The 25,857-nt window shown below is 35.0% G+C and overlaps 1 protein-coding gene across 4 annotated transcripts in view; it reads right to left on the bottom strand.

Moving 5' to 3' along the window:
• The window catches only part of LOC150095677 (syntaxin-like), a 280,662-nt gene that overhangs the window by 60,100 nt on the left and 194,705 nt on the right, over positions 1-25,857 (bottom strand). For all 4 annotated transcript variants that reach the window (XM_090410061.1, XM_090410062.1, XM_090410060.1 and 1 more), the window contains exon 8: positions 21,663-21,800. In XM_090410061.1, the coding sequence (XP_090266187.1) occupies positions 21,663-21,800 (138 nt within the window). The remainder of the gene's footprint in view (positions 1-21,662; positions 21,801-25,857) is intronic.

The following is a 25,857-nucleotide window of genomic DNA, read 5'->3' as shown; positions in this document are numbered from 1 at the left end:
GTGAAACAGACTGATGGAACAAAAGTTAGCATAACTGCAAAAGACTGTATGAATACAGAATGAAAGTGAGTAAGAGAAAATACAGATGACAAAATGAAAGCAAATAAAACTCTGAAAGTAAAGCAACTATGAATGAGAAAATGAAACGAGCAAGGAAAGAGAAAAGAAGGAATGACAGAACAAGAGGGAATGAGACTGCAAGAGCAACAGAGAGTGTATTGATGGGATGAAAGACCTAAAGAACAAGTTGATCAGAATGAAAAATGAGATGAATATGTACAGTGGGATTAAAGATATTTGGCAGATAGGAATGAAAGAGTGTAAAGGGATAGAATGAAGAAAAGTACAGAAAAAAGAAGGTAACAAAAGACTTAAGAGTAGTAATGTATAGCGATTCCATTATGAAACATGTGGTGAGCGAGAGATTCACAAAATCTGTTTTTCAGGAGGAGGAATGAGCAAGATTATTGATACTTTGGATATCAGAACTAAATCAGCAAGAGGATTAATGGCAGTTTGGGAATAAATGATTTGGTTGGATATGAGACGCATGTGAAGATGGATATCAGGCAATCTTTAAAGCTGTAGCATAACTATAAAATAACAAAACTACATGATAACAACAGTAATAAACTTTAATGGAAGTACAAATATTTCATACTGAAAATAACAGTATATCATCAATGTGTGGAAACAACAAGCAAATCAAGAACTAGAATACAAGGAACATACAATAATTTGTTTACCAGTTAAAAATGACTGCTGAATGATAGAAATTAATATTAACAATAAATTATTTAACACTATTTTTGATATTCATTAAAGTTTATTACTATGGATATCATGCAAATTTGTTGCTTTTGGGATAGCAGGCAGTTATTGAGGAAAGTTAAAGATAACAGTGTGGTAAGAAAGGTTGTCAGCATGTTGCTAAGGTATGACAATGATGAGTTGAGATAGAGAGCAAGAATCATGAATGGTGTGTCGGCAGAGTTATATGAGGAGAAGGGAATGCAGTTTGTAATATGTGGGATGCATTTGAGGGAAGTATGGATTTGTACAAAAGTAATTAATTACATTTAAATGGATTTAGTGTGAGTCAACTGGAGAAATTGTTAGAAGGAAGTACAATGAGTGATATCAGCAAGTGATTACAAGGTGAAGTGAAAGTTCAGAAGAGTGGAAATGGTGAGACTGAAATGCTTTAACAGAAACAGTAGTAGAGTGAGAGATGATTATTATCATTATGTGACACCTCCAAGGAGTCTAAGGACCCATCACAGGAGGACACTCCACTCTGCTACATACATCTCACTGTTTCCTCCTACTGCTGAACTCCTTCCCACTACACAGACTACCATTGCTGCCATCTACTGCCATTCACCACCAACAACAGTATTTTTTTGTCTGTAAACATTGCATGTGTTCTATGGCTGAAATGCCCTGCTACCTCCATATGAGATCAGCTAGCTCCCCTTCAACTGAAAAAGCCTGTATAAGACGAGAATCGAATTCAAGCATTTTCCAATCAAAGAGCACAATGCACTGTCATTCTTCCAACTGCACTATGGAGGCACTTGATGATGATGAAAGAACAAGAGTGCACTATGAAGAAGGAAATGGAGAGAGATGGGGGTGGAGGGAGGGCAAGATAGCATAAGAAGAGTGGATGTTGGAAGCAGTAGTGAATGCGTGTATGGAGAAAGTCAGCATAGGAATGGGATGAAAGGGAAGTATAATTGGAGGTAATTGGTGGTAAAGGTGATTGGGAATGAGCAGATGTGGGGAAATCACATCTGCATAGGACTGGTTATAAACCTAAAAGTGAACATCTGTGTTTATTTATGAATGCCAGGAGAATCAGAAATAAGAGAGATGAAATTGTTTCAATAACTGAGTTTATTTGTCCAAAAATTGTTGGAAATAAGTGAAACGTGGTTGTTATGGATGATATTCTGAAAGAAATAGAAAGAGAAGGGTACAATGTTTTTGATGAGGACAGAAAGGATAAGAAGAGAGGGGGGGGAGAGTGCCATTGATGACAGTTGGGAAATTATATTCATGTAAGAAAGAGATGTAAGAGAAAAATAGTAGATGGTTTTTGAGACAGTATAGTGCAGACGGAGACTGATACGAAGAGATATTTTGTTGGATGCTGCTAGAGGCAAGGGAATGTGGAGAGTGGTGATGAAAAAATGTATAAGTAAATTGCATTAGCAAACAAGAGAAGAGCATGGTTAACAATGTCAATGTGCGAATGTATTCCAAAGGTCAAAAAAGGCTAAATAAGGTAGGTGTCCAGTTGATGAACAAAGAGATTAACATGAAATCTGAGAGAAGAAGGCACTGTGGAGGCAGAACAGGATGCGTAATGGTAATAATGGGCTACATAAAGAGAATAAAAAGCAGGCTAGGAAGGAGATTCAATTGGTGAGGGCAGCAAAAGTGCAGTTGGTGCAGAAAATAGCAAATAAGGAAAAGAAAAATGATAGAGGTTTTTTCGTCTTCAAGATCTTTCATCCTGATTGGTGCAAAATCAAGAAGCTCAAGGATGTGTAGAGGGAGTGAGAGAAGATGGCTTACTGATGAATGAGCAAGTGATATATGAAGAGTTAAGTAAGCATGATGTCAATAATGCAATAAGATTTGATGATATATGACTATGTGTCTTAAGAAATTATCCACAGAGTTAGTATTAGTCATGCATAATCAGTTCTTACAACAGCTCAAGTCCCAAAGGAGTAGAAGGAAAGTAAAATTGTTCCATTTCACAAAGGTGATGATAAGACTGATGCTACAAAATTAGCCCATTTCGTATATTTGAAGTTGTAGTTAAGGTGTTGGAGAGACTGGTGAGAGATAAGACAGAAGTGAGTTGATAATAGCAGTATTCTCTATGATTTTCAGCAAGGATCTGAAGTGAGATTATGTTTTACCAATCTTTAAAGGTACCTGAGGCATAATGATCATACAACTAACATAACACATAATAACCACAGTAAGAAACTTTAATGAAAAGCACAAATATTTCATACTGAAACTAACAGTACATTGTCAGGAACTGTAGAGACAGTGTGTGGAAACAACAAGCAATTCAATGAACAGGAATGCAATAAATAAATAAATACAATTGGTTCACCAATTTAGAATGGCTGCCATGTGCTAAATAAGATTATAAAATTAGAAGAAACACACGTATAAACCACAGTGAAAATTATTTAATTGTAAATATTTCATCTTAAGTATCTTAGGACATCATCAGTACAGTATTTAAACAAAAATTAGGAATAACATACAGTTAGGGCACATGATTACAATAGAATCTCATGAAAACGTGCATAACGTGCTAAAGTAGTACAAAAAAAAAAAAAAAAAAAAAAAAAAAAAAGCGTTATTATTTAACACAGTTTTGTATGATAATTTCCCATACTTTAGGAATGGGAAATTTTCTTTTAAACATGAACGTTTAGGTATAAGCATTCATGTTTAAATAAAGATCTATGTAAAAGTTTAGCCTTTGCCCAATGGATCCTATGGTTTGGATTTTCAATTCCGTGTTGAGAGGGGCCAGATTTCTGCGGTTTAAGTAGACGAATGTGGTCTTGATGTTCCGAGATGCGTTTCTGAACAGACCTACCTGTCTGTCCAAAGTAAGATAATTTGCATGAGCATGGAATCTCATAAACACCAAGTAACATCAAGGGTGAGAATTTGTCCTTAGGAGAAGGTAATAAGTTGTAAATTTGGTTGATAGGTTTGTAAGTAGTGGCAAAATTGTATTTCTTCATAATTTTAGAAAGACGTTCTGAGATGCCTTTAACATAAGGTATGGGAATCCTATGCACTTCTTCCTGTCTGGTGTGATGTATGCAGAAGTGACTGATGATTTTTTGAGTTGTTTTGGGATTATATCCATTTAGGATGGCTGTATTTTTGATAACTTCTAATTCCTGGTTTAAAGATTCTTCAGAGGAGCAGAGAATTTGTGTGCTCTGGAAACTAGTGATTTAATAATGCCAGATTTCTGAGATGGATGATGAGCAGAAGAATTGTGAATGTAGCGACCTGAGAATGTAGGCTTGCGAAAGACTTGCGAAAGTGGCGATGGAACCATCGCCACTTCCGTCTTTCGCAAGCCTACATTCTCAGGTCGCTACATTCACAATTCTTCTGCTCATCATCCATCTCAGAAATCTGGCATTATTAAATCACTAGTTTCCAGAGCACACAAATTCTCTGCTCCTCTGAAGAATCTTTAAACCAGGAATTAGAAGTTATCAAAAATACAGCCATCCTAAATGGATATAATCCCAAAACAACTCAAAAAATCATCAGTCACTTCTGCATACATCACACCAGACAGGAAGAAGTGCATAGGATTCCCATACCTTATGTTAAAGGCATCTCAGAACGTCTTTCTAAAATTATGAAGAAATACAATTTTGCCACTACTTACAAACCTATCAACCAAATTTACAACTTATTACCTTCTCCTAAGGACAAATTCTCACCCTTGATGTTACCTGGTGTTTATGAGATTCCATGCTCATGCAAATTATCTTACTTTGGACAGACAGGTAGGTCTGTTCAGAAACGCATCTCGGAACATCAAGACCACATTCGTCTTCTTAAACCGCAGAAATCTGGCCTCTCTCAACACGGAATTGAAAATCCAAACCATAGGATCCATTGGGCAAAGGCTAAACTTTTACATAGATCTTTATTTAAACATGAACGTTTATACAAAGAAAGTTCTGAAGCCCTACTACACAGACCAAACCTAAACCGCAACGACATTCTTACTATTCCTAAAGTATGGGAAATTATCATACAAAACTGTGTTAAATAATTAACGTTTTTTTTTTTTTTTTTGTACTACTTTAGCACGTTATGCACGTTTCATGAGATTCTATTGTAATCATGCGTCCTAACTGTATGCTATTCCTAATTTGTTTAAATACTGTACTGATGATGTCCTAAGATACTTAGGATGAAATATTTACAATTAAATAATTTTCACTGTGGTTTATCTGAGTTTCTTCTAATTATGAACGCACCAGAGGTTTTGTTATTTAAAAAAGATTATAAAATATATATCATATATATCTTTTTTTGAAAATACATAAAATGAGAATCGCCCAAACTTTTGGGAGAGAGAGAAAGACAATCGTTTTGAATCAAATTAGGATGGCATACAAGAGCCTCTACAACTTTGTGTGAAAAGGTTCATATTTAAAACTTTTCTATGGAGAAGACATACTTCATCCCACAGGATACCGTGTTTAGAATGATCTATCTGCTTAAAGTATGTCAAATTACATTCATAAGGGAACTGGTAAACATCAACTAAAGACAGAGGCCACAGGTTGTCTTTTGTAGATGGGAAAATTTGTCATCATCATCATCAAATTCCTGCAATGTACCCGCAAGGGGTGTACAGGATACGATAGTACTACATGAAAAAAAATTACATCTTTACTAACTTCCTATCTACAATTTTCCTCCAAATCAGTCTGTTACTAGTCAAGACTCCAACATTATCAGATCTTATATTTCTATCGTCTAAAGCACTTTGTACCGTATCAATCCACCTATATCTTGGTCTTCCTCTGGGTCGTTTTGCTGCCAACCTGGCAGAGAACACTTATTTTGCTAATCTTTCTTAACCCATTCTGTTTAAGTGACCATACCACCTGAGATTAGCTATGCTAATGCATTCCTGGATGGTGACAATGTCAAGTTCTTTCCTAATATCCTTGTTTTTAATATGATATTGCCATTGATGACATCTGTTCATGCCTCTAATCTTTCTTAGGACTCTCACAGATATGAGAGTCCTAAGAAACCAGCTCTCAGATCCATAAGTTAAAACTAGTTTGAACACTGTCGTATACAGCTAATTTAGTGTTCCGACTAATTTCTCTCTTATTCCATATGAATTTATTTAATTGACTTCCCACCATACCAGCTTTGCTGATTCTGTTATCTATTTCTATATTGAATTTACCATCTTCACTAAAAATCATGCCTAAGTAGCTGAAATGTTTTACTTGTTCTACAGGTTCTCCATTCACACAATGTAGTTGACATTTTCAATGCTTCAGCCTATTTTCATTGTCTTTGTCTTTTTATTGCTGACCATCATACCATATCTATTACAACAGTTATTCAATTTAGTCTTGCAGACTTGTAGTGGATTTATTTAGACGCATAAAAAAATATATGGTATTAAGGTGAAACTTCTTCAAAATTCTACCAATAGGTTCAGAGATGCCAGATAAGAGATTGGAAACCTGTAGTCTATTGAATAATCCTTAGGTGTTGGAATGTAGGAGTCAATTATCTGTCAGACTGATAAGGGTTGTAGCCATTTAATTCCATTAAAGTTTTGATAGTGGGAGGTTCTTGGTGTAAGCCTGAGGGAGTGGAGCAAACATTATGCACTCTATTAATTAATAACTTAACAGCACTGATTTTTTGAGGGGTACGATGAACAGACTTTTCATGTACGGTATATATCTGCCAGTAAAAGATAGGTTTCCAATAAATGCTGGTTGACAAAGTACTAGAGGCTGTGTGAATAAGAAGGATGTCCAAGAATGGTCAACTATTAGCATTTTCTTTCTTTCTTTCTTTTTTTTTTTTTTTTTTTTCATGGTAAAATGAATATATGAGTGAAGGTAAATGATCCGATATAGTTCATCTTCAGAGTGAAGGGAGAGAGAGAGAGAGAAGGTTGGAGCTAAATGAATGAAAACAAGGTATCTTCCAGATAGTTCAAAAAATAGTTTGGCAAAGGTGGAGACACAGGACTACCCATAGCTGTGCCTTCGATCTATTTATAGACCTTGTTTTTCCAGCTGAAATATCCTGATTGTATAACAAATTCAAAAGACTGAAAATTCCTGTACTGCTTCCTTAGTAGACCACTCTATGTGACCACAAGCACAAATAGTTCTTATTTTCCTATTTCATATTTTGAAACTACCCACATTGTTTTACTTAAGAAATTTATCTTCATGTTTAGTGTTGAATACTACAGCTAATCTTTTCTTTCCCTGATCACTACTGCCTGAATATAAATCCTGTAATTATTATTTGTCAGTATCTCACCTGTTTAGTTTTCTTTCTAAGTAACACCGATTATGTCAACATGGCACTTCTCTAGTTATTTTTCCCATTTCTTTTCTGTTGATACATATAGTAAAGGTACCTATCTTTAATTGTGCTGACATTAAGTTTGTTCTAGTAACTGACTTTTCACGTTTCCAAGTAGTGTCTGACTAACATGACAGTTCACCATTTTTTAGCATAATTTTTTGTGTATGGTTTAAGCCAATATAAAATATAATATGGTTGGCTAAATTTGAAAATGTCAGCCCATTCTGTCATGGTTAACTGTCAATAAATCAGTCTCACTTGTAAAAGCCTTATTTATCAGTTGATCCTTGACTATTGGATTATCCTTTCTTTTAGTCCAAAATGAAAGACTGGTGGATTATATTCATGTTTACCACAGCTGGAAAGCCAAAACAGATAAAGGATGATTTGAATCCCTAATTGAAATGTTCTAGTAAAATTTGGAGAAAAGGAAGAATTAGCAATAACAGTAAATATTTGCTTAATTTTTACTCAACACAGACTGGTTGTTACTAGCATCACATATTCTATGTATGATGCTAGTAACATCTTTCTTATATGTTCGTATATGTTTTCCAGTGTACAGAAGATATAAAAAGTATCATTCATCAATTATGTTAGTGTCAATAATAATAATACTACTGATTCGTCCAGGATATCTGAGCTTACAGAGGCTTTAAAATACACAGTAATGATCTTGTTCTGAGTAGGCTAAAAATTATTATCACAATGGAAAAACAAATTTATAAAAATAAAAGTTTTTAAAATAATTGCACTTCAATAGTTAAAAAACTGAAATATACAAAGTATTATCCAATTTAGTTAGTCCACAGATAACCAAAAACTCAGTTTAACAATCATCCTCAATTGCTAAATGCTGAATGAGCAATGAGTAAACATCAACTAAAATAGAATATAATAAAATTATAGAATAATTTTTAAATATAAGAAACAAACTGAGAAGCGTGGTGATTCCAATGTATAAAGTCCTGATCAAACGGCATCTGGATTACCGTGCTTAGATCCAGTCAATGGGATTTGAAGGAGGTAAATTAACCTTGGAGAGAGTGCAGAGGCAAATATCAAAAATGATATTGGACTGTATGAAGTTAGGTATGAGAACAGACTGAGGGAACATGGACTGCAGAATTTGGTGGATAGAAGATGAAGAGGTGATATGATGGAGATATTTTAACTATTGAGAAGTAGTTGCAGGATTGATAGTGCAGAGATTGTTCATGCAGTTCAACAAGGGGAAGAAGCATGGACAAGGACAACCCCTGGAAGTTGTAAATGGAAGTGGAGCATAAAGGTGAAAAGTGCATAGAAGGTAGCTGGACCATGGACTACGTCTGATAGGGTAGTGAAAGTGTAGACAGTGGATGGATGTAAGGGATGGCATGATAAACTTTGTGTTGTCTAAGATGGTACTCCCATGATGAGTCTTTTGACTTCACAAAGACCCTGTATTAATAATAAATTTTCAGTGATTATAATTCAAAAATAATTTAATTAAATAACATTCATTAATCATTAATTACCTTAAGATTGCTGATTTCTTGCCACATACTAAGCATTACTCTAAGCTATGTATACTCTGAGCTAACTAGCACTGCAACTGGAAAACAGAAGTTTATAGTAATATAAACTGCTGTTTTCTAATAAAAATCTAAAGAAAACATGAACAGATGGAATCATAGAAGCAAGTATTGAGGTGATCTGCAAAGATATAGAATTAAGCACTCCATATCGGAAATTTAAAAAGCAGGGAAAAGAAGAAACAAAACAGAAAGTTGCTACAATAGATCAGCATGTGAACTAAGAGAATACAGAGAAAACAGAAGAAAGCCTAAAATAAAAGGGGCTGAACAAATATGATAAGACTTTGGGAAAGAATATAAAAAATAAACAATATGAAGATGTTGTTATTGAAAAATTTAGCCAAGATATAGAGGAAAGAGTACCTATCAAAATAAATCATTTATCAGCTAACACCTATTTGTTCCCGTATAGGGAGTACGCGGGGCTGTTTACCCTATCTAACTTTTGGAGACTGAGTGGGCAGTTCAATCTCCACTGGTAGCCAATCAGAGAGATAGCTGACCCAAGGCTATCACCGATTCATCGGTACGCAGTGAAGGCGGCGGCAAGCTAGTGCTACTATCTCGTGGTCCCCAACCCTAACACAATATTTTTAACGTCTGAAAATAGTGTGGGTTCAACGGTCGATTTTCTTGAGTTTATGGGATTAAAAACCCAAGTTTTCGGGAGAAAAAACCTGCTAGCCCATGCCAGAGATCGACTAACTCGGGAACTGGTCAAAAAATTGAGGAAATTTAGAAAAATTTCCTCTAGATTTGAACCACCGGTGACTAGATTTGAACCACCAAATCCTTTCTTCGTGCGGTCAAGTGCCGTACAGTGCAAACGGTACTTCTACTGAGCTACACATGCTCCAAAATTATCACATGATACCTCCAGGGAGTCCAAAGACTCATTGAGGGAGGGCACCTACTCCACAACTCTGTCTCTACCACTCAAATCCACCAAGTATACAACAAACCACAACTACCATCATCATCTACACCAATGCCATCTATTGCCCACCACCACTAGTATTTTCACAGATAATCACAAACATTCATACCCATGGTGGGATTTGAAACTGCAGCCTTTTGGCTGGAGAGCGGATATGCTAACCACTTGACCAACCAGGCCAGCTCATTTCTTCAAGACAACAAAGGTGATCTTAACTGTCCAAATAAAGATATATTCTGGATGTCTGAAGTAATTACTCGGGAAAAAAATTATTAAATAAGGTAACCAGTGATAAAAAAAGAAGAAAATATCCTAAATAATAATGATAATATAATAAAAAAACGTAATCTTACAACATACATTGTGGGCGATACAATTCAAGAACAGACCAAACATAATGTGAAAATCCAGAGCATACCCCAATCTTTGAGGATAAAACAGTAAATTCCATAGCTGATCATCAAACAGTGCAAAGGACCGCCCCTGATGATGATGATGTGTTTAGGACTTCCTAATTAACAAGCAAATAATCTCATAACTGTCTATACCACCAGATCATTCCTTGAGAGAGAGACCATGTAGTGATGTGCAAAGGGCACTGCCGAGGCTATGTTTTGGCATAGAGACTGGATGCTCTCTACATGGTATGTCTAAGAGAGCATTCAATCTGTATGCCACAACATGGGCCCAACAATGTCCTTACACAGTATGTTCCCAATTGCTCCTACAATATGCTCCCCACCTATTTTTCTCTTTGATGCAGTTAAAAGGAAAAACAAATCTCTCTCAAGAAATCCCCACAAAAATTTACATCACTCAAAAAACTATACAAAAATATTTCTTTCACATTCACTTCACCAACATATGGTATAAATAACAACCTAAATGATGTGCACCATCACTGCAGACATCCACACCTGATCTCCTGTTTTTGACAAAATCCCATAATCATAACCTATATTAGCTGTCCAAACTATACACTATATGATTCTTCCCACCACAAGGACGTGCAATCCAACATTCATTGACAGAGAATGCTAATCTTACATTTCCTCTTTTTGACCTTTTGTGGCTTAAGATATCCTTGCAGATGAATATATCATTCATCTGCTATCTCTATGCCCTTCTTCCAGTTCTGAAAATTATTCACCCTGCAATTCAACTGTCCTAACAGTGAAGTTCATTCCTGGTGACTTTACCATCCACAACTCTAAATGGCTCCCTTTTTTCCAAAACCAATCACCAAGCTGAAAGAGTTGAGGTATTTTCTATAAGACAGGACCTAAGCAAACAATTCACCTGAATTTCTGATAATCTCCACTCGTCCAACACTTTGGATCTTTTCTTAACCAGTACTCCTTCCAGGTTGAGGTCACCTTCCTCTTGGTAATTCAGATTACAATCTCATCCAAGTTTCATGTCTAGTGGAATGCCTCCCCTCAGCCAATCACAATCTCATGTCCTTTGGCACTACAAAGTCTAAGCAAGAGGATCTCTCAGACTTTGTACTCCTCCTTTCCCTGGTGACAGTAGTCACCAGGGAAAGGAGGAGTAATACTTGTTACAGAAATCATCCATATTGAAATGAGGACCTTCATTTCTGTACAAAATTTCCACCCAACATCCAACCCATATTTTCCAAAAAAGGGTGCCAGGGAGGTTAAAAAAAATACAGATTATCATAAGTAGCTTGAAACAAAACACAGCTTCATTCACAGTCTATATTGAAGTCTGCACTGCAGACTTCAATATAGACTGTGCATTAGCAAAGGCTAAGTCTGACTTTGAAAAGGCTAAATGTAAAAAAATCATCAGCTGAACTAATAATGACAGTCAGGCATTCTGGTCCTTCACAAAAGCTGTTCGGGCTTGAAACTTCTATCTCTTCTCCCATGTCTCTCTCTTTGTGTTACCCAGATGGTAGTATTGCAACACTGCCTAAAGTTGATGGCATCATTATTCGCATCTGGTTCTTGCACAAATGACCAAGGTAAATCACATCTTTCTTTATCTGGAAGGCATTACATCCTTCCTGTCGCCTTCCAGCAGAAAGCCTGAACAAACACCTGTTCTTTATCATTTTAATACTATATTATATTCAGCTGGCATCTACCCTAATGCATGGAAGCAAGTCTGTATACAGCCAATTTAAAAAAAAAAAAAAAAAAGTTAAATTGCTGACATCTCAAACTATCAACTTCCATAAAGTATGGAAAAGATCATCAACAGTCAATTTCTTCGTTGCAAGAAACGGCAACTAATCAGTGACCACCAATATAGATTTCCTAATCAAGATCCACAGCAGACATCTTCACTCACATCTCGATACATGCCATGGAAAAGTTTGGAGAAACCTGTGCTGTTGCACTCAACATTTCAAGGCATTTGATAGGGTTCAGCATAAAGAGCTTCTCAATAAATTATTATTATTATTCCTAATACCTCCAAGGAGTCCGAAGACCTGTCTCAACCACTACACCAAACCTCTACTATGAATCATCTCCATCAATGCCATCTACTGCCCACCTCCACCACCACCACAACTGGTATTCTATGTCTGTAAATTGCATGTGTTCTAAATTCTCTCTCTTCATATTTTCTGACTAATGAAAATGTTCCTCAGAGCTGTTATATTCCCCTATCCTCCTCATATACAAAATCACCTTATTTCGCTTATCAAAATCCATACACAGATTTCTGCTGATAATAGCACTCTCTACTCATTCTACTCCTATAAAAACCCTTGTAGTGCTCAAACACCTCAAACTTCAAGATTATATACAGCAAGTACCCTAAACATCTCCTTACCGTTTGTATTTCTCTTCTTGGACTGACTTTTATTCCTAGCATAATCACATCTACAGCATCCACAGCTTCCAAACAACTAGAAGCTTTTTAGAATCGAGTTTTTTATGAATAAAATAGATGAGAGTAATAAAGGATCTTTTATTAGTCATGGAGCAACTCTGTAGTTATCTATTTTATGTGTTTTTTATGCTTTTTATAAACCCTTAGGAAGCCACCAGTTAAGTTGGATATGAGCAAAACTAGTTGATACATGTTTTTAAATTTACAACAATTAATAAAAAAAGTTAATTGTTATCCTCAACTTGGAACCTTTTTTTTTCACTCAAGATATTACTTTTCATCTGTTCGGTTACATTCTGTACAAATACTAAATCTTCCTAACCTTGGATTACTGGTCTCACATTTGATGTGGTGCACCTAAACCATTCTAAAAATTCTTCAAGTTATTCAAAACAAGTTGGTTTTAATTTCAGTAAGTTATGGAGACTACAACCATGTTAGGAATAATTACTTTAATTTCCTGATGTTTTGACCTTCGTATTAAGGTCATCTGGATCTGGAGTATATATACATATATAATATATATATATGTGTGTATGTGTATATATATATATATATATATATATTCATTTTTATATAAACTGACTAAAAATCCAAGAATTATAACAAATTGAGATTTATTTGAAACGCAACATGTTTCGTCGGGATCGACTTCATCAGGCATTAAGAACATAGAAAGTTATTAAAAGACACTGAAAACATTGAGACACTCTAAACCTATACAATTATAAAACTATAATATTTGACTGTAAATTACAGTTATTAAGAACTTGAGCTATAGTCCGTGTTAAAGTTCTATTGTTGTACACCTGTGTGTATGTGGTTCCGCGAGATCTCCAGTATCTGATAGTAGAGCTGTAAGAGTCAGGCAAATTATAACTGAGATTATTGTTCATATAAAGAGGGTCCAAGGTGATTTCTTTTGACTGGACAATGCGGCGTTCTACCTCATCATGGCAAATGTGTAGGTTTGAAGTTGTTGTCCAATTTACTTCATGTTGGCGGCTTTCGTTGTTCATGTTTATTGAAAACAAGACATGGTCTGATAGGGCAGTAGCTCTGGTTCTCTTGTAAGCAATGTCTCTCTGGTGTTCCTCGAGACGTAGAATTTATGTATATTTATGTGTGTGTGTGTGTGTATATGTATGTATATGTGTGTGTATACACACACACACACACACACACACACATAAATATACATATATGTTTGTATTGAGTTTTTTATGAATAAAATAGATGAGAATAACAAAGGGTTTTTATTAGCCATTGAGTGTATGTATGTATGTATGTATATATACACACACACATATATATATATGTATGTGTGTATATACTCCAGATGATCACCTTAATATGAAGGTCGAAACATCAGGAAATTAAAATAATTATTCATAACAGAGTTGTAGTCTCTATAATTTACCGAATGAATACTGATCACTGTGCAACACTAAAGGAAAGTACAGGTTGGCTGATTGACAGCTCCCTTTCACAAACTCTTTTTAACTACTGTCTTATAGACTGTCAGTTTTCATATTGTCTCTTCTACAAATAATTCCATGGACATTGTTCAAGGGCATTGACATCAGTCATATCCTCCATTTCTGCTAAACCTACTGCCCAAAATCCTTTTAGAATTGAATTGCTGACTCATCAAACCTTTACCTCCTTTTTATCTTTCATTCCATCTACTTCAGTTCTGTAGAACAGTCTTTCCCATGAAGTGTTCTCCAAAGACCTCAACAGATTACTTTGTTCTTGATCCCAATTCATACATGCTATTTATTTGCCATAGGCATTGTAGTTTCTTTGTGTGTGAGTGTGTATATATGTGATATAAAAAAATGCATTCAATCAAGAATGCATTTCAGTATTGGAGGTAAAAAAAAACAAAACTACTAGAAACAATCTAGAATGTGTAGATAGTTTGAGATAGTTCATAATATCAAATACATGTTCAGGATATGGAGGACACCACAGTTGCAACACTGTATAATCCAAGAAGCTTAGTTAGAAAGTCTAATCTAAAGATGAAGCAGAATCTTCATTGTGTCAATCTACTAACACATTCATGCTGGGCTGCACTTCTCACATTGCGCATAAGGTAGAAACTCAGTGACTTGTTTGATATATCCATTCTGCATCAGATGGACACATTTTTACAAAGTTTTCAATATATATTTCCAATCCCGTATTCTATTCCTAACCAATATTACTTACTATTATAATAACGGAATTGACTCACATAAATCAATGAAAATACAAAATGCAGGCTAGGAAGGTGATGAGTATGGTAAAGAAAGAAAAAAGTACAGTATTATAAGTTATTATAATAGTAAGTAATATGTCTACTCACAGTATTTCCTTACTGAAACTTATATCCTAACCAATATCTCCAACACCTTGACCACAACTGCAGTTATACAGACTGGTCTATAATTGGAAATTACAGACTAGTCTGTATTAGTAGAGTGGTACTATTTTGCCTTCTTTCCACTCCTTAGGAATCCTAACCATTGCAAGACTTTCATTAAGGCATGTGTGTGTAACAGCTGTTACACACATTCTTTAAGAACATGTGTCGATATGTCAATCATTCCCACAGCCTTATTGACATCTAACCCAATCAACACCTGATACACTTCAATTCTTTCACTTCCAGTTCTCTTAATGCTTGCCTCCCTTCGATATATTGCACCACATCTTTTACACCAGTATGATATACACTGATAAAGTGCTCATTCAATAATTCTGCTATATTCTTTGTAACTGTTTTTCTGCTGCCATAACTATCCACCAGTGTCAACCTGCCATAAGTATTCTTTCTCTTGATTGCCATATAGTGGAAAAATTCCCCTTATTAACCTTAGCCCGATCAGCCCTTCTCTCATACTGCACATATATATAATATATATATATAATATAAATATGTATTACACACACACACACACACACACACACACACACACACACACACACACACACACACACACACACACACACACACACACACACACACGATCCTGTATATTGAAAAACACCATCCTGGAAACACACGATTGCATAAAGGCAAACAAAAAATATATAAATATATAGTACATTTATATATCTAGGATATAATATGCATATATTTATATTATACATTTATAACATATATTTAGAACTTTATAATATATATATATTTAAGGGTGTGCTGAAAAGTGATAATCATCATAAAGGAACTGACATGTCTTCTTATATATCCTAAAAGAAACAGCACAATTTATTATAATTTGATTAAACATGGAGGTTGACAAGGAAAAGGAATTAGACAAGGATGTTTACTTTCTCCTCACTTGTTTAGTATATATGCAGAGGACATCATGCATGAAGCATTGGAGGAGCTCAGGACAGGAATTACGATAGGAGGTGGATTGATCAGTAATCTGAGGTACGCTGATGATACAGTACTCCTTTGTAATGACATGGAAGAACTAGGACTAATTCTTGACAAAGTTAACAAGATCAGTAATAACAGAGGACTTCAACTCAATTCTAGCAAGACAAAGATCATGGTTCTCAAAGGAAAAACAAACAGAGAAGCTCTTGAGAAACAAATGTATCTTAATGGAGAAAGAATTGAGGAAGTCAGCAAGTTTGAGTACCTGGGATCCATTATTAATGTGAAGAATTGCTGTTCAGAAGATGTCAGAAAAAGGTTAGGAATGGCTAAAACAACAGTCAGAGACCTGTCTAAAATCTGGAAGGATGGATCTATCGCCATGGGAACAAAGTTGAGGATTTTAGATGCAGTTGTTTTGCCAACAGGGACTTACGGATGCGAGACTTGGAACCTAAAGAAGTCAGATAAGAAATGGATATCTGCTTTTGAGATGTGGTGTTACAGAAGGCTGTTGAGGATATCATATACTGAAAGGCATACAAATGAATGGGTGTTAGAAAAGATTAGTAGAACTTTAAGGATCCTTAAGGATATTGACAAAAGATAGTTAAAATATTTTGGACACATTGAAAGGATGGAAGGAGGACTTCTCAGAACAGTAATAGAAAGTAAAGTTCCTGGAAAAAGAGGCAGGGGTAGACCATCAATGAGATGGACGGATGGCATGTGTGGAGTGACTGATCTTCAGAGAGTTGAAGCTGCCAGAAAGGTAAACAACAGGACTACATGGCGAGGCCTGGTGTGTCACATCACTGAGCATCGAAGAGACCATACGGCATCTGTAGATGCCCAGTGAACAAAGAGAGAGAGAGAGAGAGTTGAAGGGTTTTAAGATATGTTCTTTCTTGTAGTTACATCACTGTTTAATATAATTTTTGTCCTAGGCATTTATCAGAAGTTTTCAGTCCTCCCCGTCCGTCCGTCCGTTCGTTCGTGTGTGTGTGTGTGTGTGTGTGTACGAGGGTGGTCTGAAAAGTTCTCGGCCATGACCATAGATGGCAACACTATCAGCAAGATTTTTTTTTTCTAAGTTGGTACATCTGTCATAAGCATACATATGAAATTGCAAGTCATTCTGTCAAGTAGTTTTTTTTATACAGCTGTCTGAAGCAAAAGAGTTGTCTGTATCCCTTGAAATGGATAAAATTGAGTAATGTGCAGTTATAAAATTGTTTGTAAAAGAAAGTTTAACATCAAATGAAATTCATTCGAAGTTCATAAAAGTTTATGGGCACTCTTCTCTTTCATTTTCAACAATTAAGAAATGGGCTGAGGAGTTTAAATGTGGCCGTACCAGTCTTGAAGATGATCTGCATGAAGGATGTCCAAAAAAGTGTAACAGTACCAGAAATCATTGATCAAGTGCACAATATGGTATTGGATGACTGGCGAGTCTAGGTGTGTGAAATTGCTGAGACTATAGGCATTTCAAAAGAATGTGTAGGATATATTTTGCATGAAGAATTGCAAATGAAAAAGCTTTGCATAAGATGGGTGCTGCGCTTGCTCACAGCAGATCAAAAATGCACTCTCATGAAAATCTCTGAACAGTGCTTGGAGCATTTTAACAAGAATAAAACTGATTTTGTGATTTGATTTATTACTATAGATGAGAGCTGTATTCACCATTAGACACCAGAATCCAAACAGCAGTCAAAACAAACAGAAGTCAGTTGTTCAGTGCCAAAGAAGACAAAATTCCATCAGCAGCAAAGGTCATGGCATCGATGTTTTGGGATGCTAAAGGCATTTTGTTTATTAATTATCTTGAAAAGGATAAAACAATAATTGGGGAATATTATTCCAATCTTTTAACCACACTAAATGAAAAAATTTGTGAGAAAAGACCTGGTTTGTAGAAGAAAAAAATCATCTTTCATCAGGACAATGCACCTGCCCACAAAAGTTTTGGCAATGGGAAAATTAAAGGATCTGCACTATGAATTGTTGGAACATCCACCCCATTCCCCAGATTTGGCTCCTCTGACTTCTATCTCCTCCCAAAACCAAAACTCTTCCTCGATGGTAAGAGTTTTTCTTCGAATCAAAAGGTGATTGCAGCTGTATTTTGCAGATCTTACTGAGAACCGCTACTGGGACGGGATGATGGTGGTGGAGCATCACTGGAATAAATGTATTAATAAATAAAAATATTAATAAAAATAAGAAAATAAGAAAAAATAAAAATAATTTTGAAATTATATATTCGTTTTTACATTGTTAGGCCGAGAACTTTTCAGACCATAATGATAAATACATAATTTCAAACACAAAATCAACAGAGGAAGTATTAAAGCCAAGCATCGACTGCTGAGGGAGGTTGCCACTGAATGTGCTGAAGCCACTGCATTGTTGCTAAATAAAAACCTTTTTACTTTATGCTGGCTTTCGTCTTGTTCGAAAGTATAGTCTAAAATTTTATTTTCGACTATACTTTCGGACAAGATGGATGTAACTCGAATGGACGTAAGTCGAGGGATGACTGTATATATTATATAGTTACCATCTATAAAAAGGGAATAAAGGTGAATGTGAGAATTACAGAGAAATTTCTCTACTGTGTTCCAGGTAACATTTATGCAAACCTACTTGAAAAGAGGTTGAGAAAAATTGTGGAAGAGAAACTGGGAGAAGAACAAGCTGGTGGATTCAGGCCAAACTGAGGTTTTAAAGATCAGATTTTTACTTTACAACAAATAGTTGAGAATCATGGGAATATGACAATGATCTGTATATAAGTTTTGTTGATCTCAAAAAAATCATATGACAAGGTGCCCAGAGAAAAGCTTTTAAATTACAATTATATGGGGTCAATGGAACATTACACAGAGCAATACATAGTCTAAGTTTAAGGTGTTAGTCATCAGTTCGAAATGAATGAAATCATACAGCAGTATGATTTCCTTCAATAAATACAGGAAGATGGTTTCATGTAATATTAGGGATTAGACAATCTTCAATCTTATTCATCATCTATTTGGATCGCATTTTGAAAGAAAGTGGCAATAAAACTGATATTAGAATCAGAGATATCAAAATCAGCTTTTTGCTTTATGCAGATGATGTAGTCCAAAACACATCCAGTGCAAGTCTCCAGGATTCTATAATAAAACTGAATTATGGCTGTAACAAATTTGGCATGAAAATCAGCAACATAAAAATCAGCAATAAAAAGACTAAAACTATGAAAATAGGCAGAAACATAGAAAACTTTAGTTGCATTCGCAATGTTATGGTCAACGTATAGAACAAGTAAAACATTTCAGGTATTTAAGCACAGATTTTAGTGAAGATAGCAAATTAAATTTCGAAATAAACAACAGAATAAGCAAAGCTGGCATGGTGAGGAGCTAAATGAAAAAATTTATATGGAATAAGAGAGAAATTAGTCAACCTACCAAACTAGTATACAAAAAAATAGCAGTATACAAAACAGCATTCAAACAAGTTTTAAGTTATGGATCTAAAAGTTGGGTTAGAAATAAATCACTTGATTAAAGATTAGAGACTGCAGATATGAGAGTTGAGAAAATTTAGGTTCCTGAACAGATGGCATTGATGGTAGAATCATAATAAAACTAAAGACATTAGGAAGGAACTTAACATTGTTTGCAGTGAAGAATGTGTATGCAGGGCTAATTGTAGGTGATACGGTCACTGAGAATGGGAGAAGGAAGGTTAGCGAAACAGATGGCAGGTCTTTTTCCTGCCATCTTGCATTTCCTGCACGAAAAAGACCCAGAAGAAGACCAAGGTTCAGTTCAGAAGTGCCTTAGAAGAATGAAATGTTAGATATGATGATATTGCAGTGCTAACAGTAATAGAATAATTTGGTGGAAAAATGTTGACAGGAAATTAATATTAATGTAAACTTAATCAACATAATCCTGTCATAGTAGCCTGATCACTCCTTGAGGGTACATATCAGGAAACTGATTATGATGATAAAATTATATATTCAGAACTGAATTACTACAAACAGTCCATTTGAATATTTCAGGCTATTCACAACACGGTTGTGAATAGCTTGAGAATGATATGACAAACAGAAAACATCAAAGCAACTTTAGGCCTGTTGATTTTTCATCTGCCTCATTCAGTTATTTCTATCAGAAATATGCCTGGAGGTTGCTTTGATGTTTTCTGTGATCAAGTGATTGCATCCACAACCAAGGAGCACAAGTGAGTTTGGTATATATGAGAATGTGCACACACACACGCACACAACCTGCTGTTCTGAATGGATTGCAATGGAAGATGATCTAGTGAACTATGCTTGTCCAACAAAATCAAACAACTATAGCTAAAGAAGGCAAAACAAGCATCAGCACTGAATGCTAGAGGACTAGAGGAATGTTGCACAGAGTCATAAATCTTAGTTCCTGTTATTTCATGAGGAAGGAACAGAAATATGGAAACAATAACACGAAGAACAAAGATCATCAAGCTTAGTTATAACAATGGAAGGTGGAACGATCAGATGGGACTATGGACAGTGAGAGACCTCAAAAAAAAAAATAAATAAATAAAATAATCAAGTCAGGGGAAAGAATTTTGTGTTGTAAGGGCATCTTGTCCCAGTTATCTTGCATAGATGGTGTGAGAATAAGAGGTCATCTGTTAAAGTTGTCTAAAGGTATGGTAGACAAAAAAGGGATAGAGAGTGAAATGTGGATGCCATATGAGTGGCAGAAATTGTTTCTTTGGCAAAATGGCAGCAGTTCAAAATTTATATTTGAAAAGTGGTGGGAGATTAGGAATATGATGACCAAGTGGTTGGATGCTTAGTTTAGATTACATTAGACCAGTGTGGGGCGTACACCCCCATGGGGGGGAGATTTGAAAATGACATTGCATTTGTCACCTCGTGACCTTGTGAAGCTGACATCATTAGACATCAGCAGTCAACATAAATGCAGTATCAAGAACTCTCAGAAAAGCAAAATGATGAGTTTAGAAATTTATTTAATATAAAAGGAACAATGGCATGGCTTTCTGATGAGACAGAAACGAAATACCAAAATTCAACTAGTTTTGCAAAAAAAATACTGTTGCCCTTCCTGTTGTCATATTTAGTTGAATGTGGCTTTAGTGCTGTAAATGACTTGCTACTGAAAAAAAGAAATCATCTGGATATCACAAACCATGGGGATTTGAGATTGAAAATGACTAAATTAGTACCTGAAATAAAAACTCTTTGCAGCAGACATCAAGCTCAAGATCACATTACTTGGATTTTATTTTCCTGAGATCAGTTCGATTTATGTTTTATAATATACAAAGTGTAATATAAAATTTATATTCATTGAAGAAAGTCAAATTAAAAACAGTTTTACCTATGTTCCTTTTTTATTTAAAGTACATATTTATGTTATACTTTTTCAGAACTTCGCTGACTACTCATTGAAACTCATGCCATTCATTGAAACTCCTTCCTTTGTAAAATGGCAGTAGTTCAAAATTTATATTGGGGGGGGAGCATGAAAATCTTTGAGGCGGGGCATGATCCAAAAAACGTTGGGAAACACTGGATTAGACTAAAGAGACAACACACTATGAGCCAAGTCTATTTTCATTTTGTACTGATAATTACATGGATCTTCCATAGTAAGTCTCATAACTTTACTGGGCTGTTCTAAAAATTTTAGATCATGCACCATTTAACCTATTCACTCACCTGACTATGAAGCACCATAGCCACATCTACAAAAAGAGTATTCAATTCTTTAAGGCTTTTTTCTAAATTTAATAATTCTGCATGACGTGCATTGATATCCTTGAGGACTTGTCTTGCACTCTGAGTTTCTGCTAAAATCTAATGAATAATAAATTATGTGAGTAATAAAAATCAGAAAAAGTTTTATTCTTGAAAAAACAATAACAACCTACATCTATTATAAAATCAAATCAAAATCTATAATTTTAAAGTGCTAGTATCTGAACCACATAATTGAAATGAATGTTTCTTTCTACAATGATGTGGTAGACAGTTTTAATAATTTCATCACATGAAATAATGGCATTTTTAAAATAACTGCCATTCATTGAAACTCCTTCCTTTGTAAAATGGCAGTAGTTCAAAATTTATATTTGAAAACTGGTGGGAGATTAGGAATATGATGACAGTTGGATGCTTAGTTTAGATCATATTTACACCAAAGAGTTAAAAACTATTACGCAAGTCCATTTTGTACAATGCATATGTGTACTCTGTCTAGTTTGCATATTATGAAGAATAAAAAAAAAAAAAAAAAAAAAAAAACTGCTACTTGCACTAACTATCAAACTCATCTTTAGTCAAAAAAAAAAAGATTCCTTTCATGCTATGTGGGAATAGAACCAGGTATTTACAGCCAAACTGTACTAAACATTAATCACACAGCACTAAAATCCGAACAATAATATTTGTTCAGATGTTAGTGCTCTGAAATTTAATAAATGTTTCAATGGTTTAATAAGTTTAAAGTTTTAGATTTTTTTAAAAATATATCCTCATTTTTTTGATATTTTGATATAAAGAAAGAATTGAAGCAAGGAGATGCCCTTTCACCCATCCTGTTTTAATTTAGCATTATAAAAATGTATTCAAGAAACTGCAAAAGATAAAACAAACAGAACAACATTATTAGGATATGCAGCTAAAAAACTAAGATTACAAATCAACCATGATAAAATTCAATATTTAAATGTATGCAGAAATCGCAATCAAGGGGAAAAGAAATAGTTTACCACTGATAACCTTAAATTTAAAAGTTCTGCTTCCTTGAAATATATTGGAACACTGATTAATTAAGATAATAAAATACAGAAATAAAAGCCAGAATATGGCCTCCAAGCCTCAGAGATAACACAACAAGTGAATGTAAAAGAAGACATAATCAAAAACTATATTAACTCTACAGATTCCCACTTCTAGCTGACAAAATCAGAACTTGCAGATTGAGATGGTTCAGACATGTAGAAAGAATGCAGGAGAAGAGAATGACTAAACAAATATTCAAGATGAAGCCTGATGGAAAGTGCTGGGAGGATTATATTCAGAAAGACCTGGTTGAGATCTGGGACTGGAATGAAAGAACTCAAGACAGAAAGGAATGGAAGAAGTTGGCACATGCAGCAAAGACCTTAGAGGTTCAGCAAGCTGAAGAAGAATCCTTGTCTTTTTGATTGTCATTATAACTTATAGTGTTATTTCAAATAATTACAATGTTTTTCAATGATAATGGCCTTTTGTTATGAGATGTCATTATAGGTTTGTTTGTGTGTGTGTATGCGCGCATGCGTGCACACGCATAATTAAATAAATTTAATGACTAGAAGCCAAGAGATACCTGTGTGTGTGTGGGTGGGTGGGTGCGCTTGCGTGTGCATGCATAATTAAATAAATTTAATAACTAGAAGCCAAGAGATACCAAAATAATAGAAACAACTATTTATTATTTGAGTGCACAACAAGTTTCGTCTGCTTATAAAACTTCACTGGGTGCATGAAAAAATTAAATCCAAAAATATATATTACAAACAAAACAACAGCTATAAATTAACTTGCAAATGTATTGCTGATATCTGAAGGCATTTTGGATGCCACAATATTGTTGGACACATCATTTACATGGGCATGATCTTGTGAACACAAAAGCTGGATAGCTGAAGAGTGACAATCAGATAGGTTAAAGCTAAGGTTAGTATTAAGATGGACCAGACTGAAGACAATTTCTGTTGATTCCACAATTCTTCTCTCCAGTTCATTGTAGTATCTAAAAATGTTTTCTGATTTGTTCCAGATCAGTGGAGACGAATGACAGAATCTTCATTATTAGGGTGAGCAGAATTAAGAATGTGTTTTTTTTTTGGAGGCAAAGGAAGCTATTGAGGTGATGTGTTTATGAGAGAGGAGACTGAAAGTGACTTTCGGTCCAAAGTGAGAGATTTGATCCTGTCTAATAATTTGTGTGTACTACAGAGGATAAGAGTAGGTGAGCTGAGATCCTTTTGTGAGAGAAAAGGCAAGACTATTTTGGTGGAACTGAAGGTAATCAGATTGTCTTTGCCTCACTGAATGATGTTATGAACATTACATAACTTAGATAAATGGTTAATACAATATAACAATACAACTTATGAGGGTAGTCTGAAAAGTTCTCGACCTCGACCATAGATGGCAACACTATTGGCAAGATTTTTTTTTTTTTTTAATTTGGTACATCTGTCATAAGCATCCATGTGAAAATGCAAGTCATTATATCAAGCAGTTTGTTTTATACAGCTGTCTGAAGCAAAAGTGTTATCTGTATCACTTGAAATGAATAAAATTCAGTATCGTGCAGTTATAAAATTCTTTGTAAAAGAAGGTTTAACGCCAAATAAATTCATTCAAAGTACATAAAAGTTTATGGACACTCTTCTCCTTCATTTTTGACAATTAAGAAATGGGCCGCCGAGTTTAAACGCTGTACCAGCCTTGAAGATAATCCACATGAAGGACATCCAAAAAGTGTAACAACACCAGAAATCATTGATCAAGTGCACGATATGGCATTGAATGATCGGGCAAGTCAAAGTGCATGAAATTACTGAGACTATAGGCATTTCAAAAGAACGTGTAGGATATATTTTGCATGAAGAATTGCAAATGAAAAGCTTTGCACAAGATGGGTGCCATGCTTACTCACAGCAGATCAAAAATGCACTCGCATGAAAATCTCTGAACAGTGCTTCGAGCGTTTTAACAAGAATAAAACTGATTTTGTGATTTGATTTATTACTATAGATGAGACTTGGATTCACCATTACAAACCAGAATCCAAACAGCAGTCAAAACAGTGGACAGAAGCTGGTTGTTCCGCACCAAAGAAGACAAAGCTGGTTCCATCAGCAGGAAAGGTCATCAATGTTTTGGGATGCTAAAGCATTTTGTTTATTAATTATCTTGAAAAGGGTAAAACAATAATCGAGAAATATTATTCCGATCTTTTAACCAGACTAGATGAAAAACTTCGCGAGAAAAGACCTGGCTTGCAGCAGAAAAAAATCATCTTTTATCAGGACAATGCACATGCCCAGAAAGGTGTTTTGGCAATGGGAAAATTAAGGGATCTGCACTATGAATTGTTGGAACATCAACTCTATTCCCCAGATTTGGCTCCTCTGACTAATATTCCTTCCCATCTTGCATGTGGGGAAATGGAAAGAATTCATGCTATCCACTTCTCCATTCATAAGCACCACTTCATTCCCTCCTTTACTCTTCTTCTCTTCCACATCACTTCTTGCTTGCTCAGATCCATTCTCTGCACTCATTCACTCTCCATTCCAGCAGCAGACTTTCCAAATGACCATCTTCAAAACCATTCAAATGCAATCCATCACTTTTATACAATTTGATTCGTCCTTCAAACTCACCTCACACATTCACAAACTGTACTGCTTTCTCTTCACACATTGTCTGATCTGAAGTATTGTTTCTTTGACAAAACAATACTTCAGGTAAGGAAAATATTGTCAAATAATCTATATTTTTGTTAAAATCATATAATAATAATTACAAATTTATACAAAGACTAAAATGCTTTTGGCTGGGCCAGTGATATGAATAACTTTGCTGTACAAGTAAAAACAAGCAGTGCAAGTTTCTCCGATATGATAGTGATTTTATACATTCCAAGAAAGGTAATAAAATTTCCTGAACAAAATGTTCTCACTGTCTCCCCCTTTTAAGTAATATAACTTAATTCCTGAATAAAATGTATATGTAATTACTAACGTCACCTTAAGGCAATACTTGCCCTTCCCAAAAACAGGTTGCCTCCCTTTCTCCATAGAGTGTGAACCAATCTATATGTTCCTGAATTCTTTCACCAACTTCTCCAATA

Source organism: Typopeltis vanoorti, chromosome 20 (genome assembly GCF_054136105.1).
Source record: "Typopeltis vanoorti isolate ZY-2024b chromosome 20, IOZ_Tvanoo_1.0, whole genome shotgun sequence".
NCBI lineage: Eukaryota > Metazoa > Arthropoda > Arachnida > Uropygi > Thelyphonidae > Typopeltis > Typopeltis vanoorti.
The sequence above is the reverse complement of the archived record's forward strand: the minus strand, read 5'-3'. Positions and strand labels throughout refer to the sequence as shown.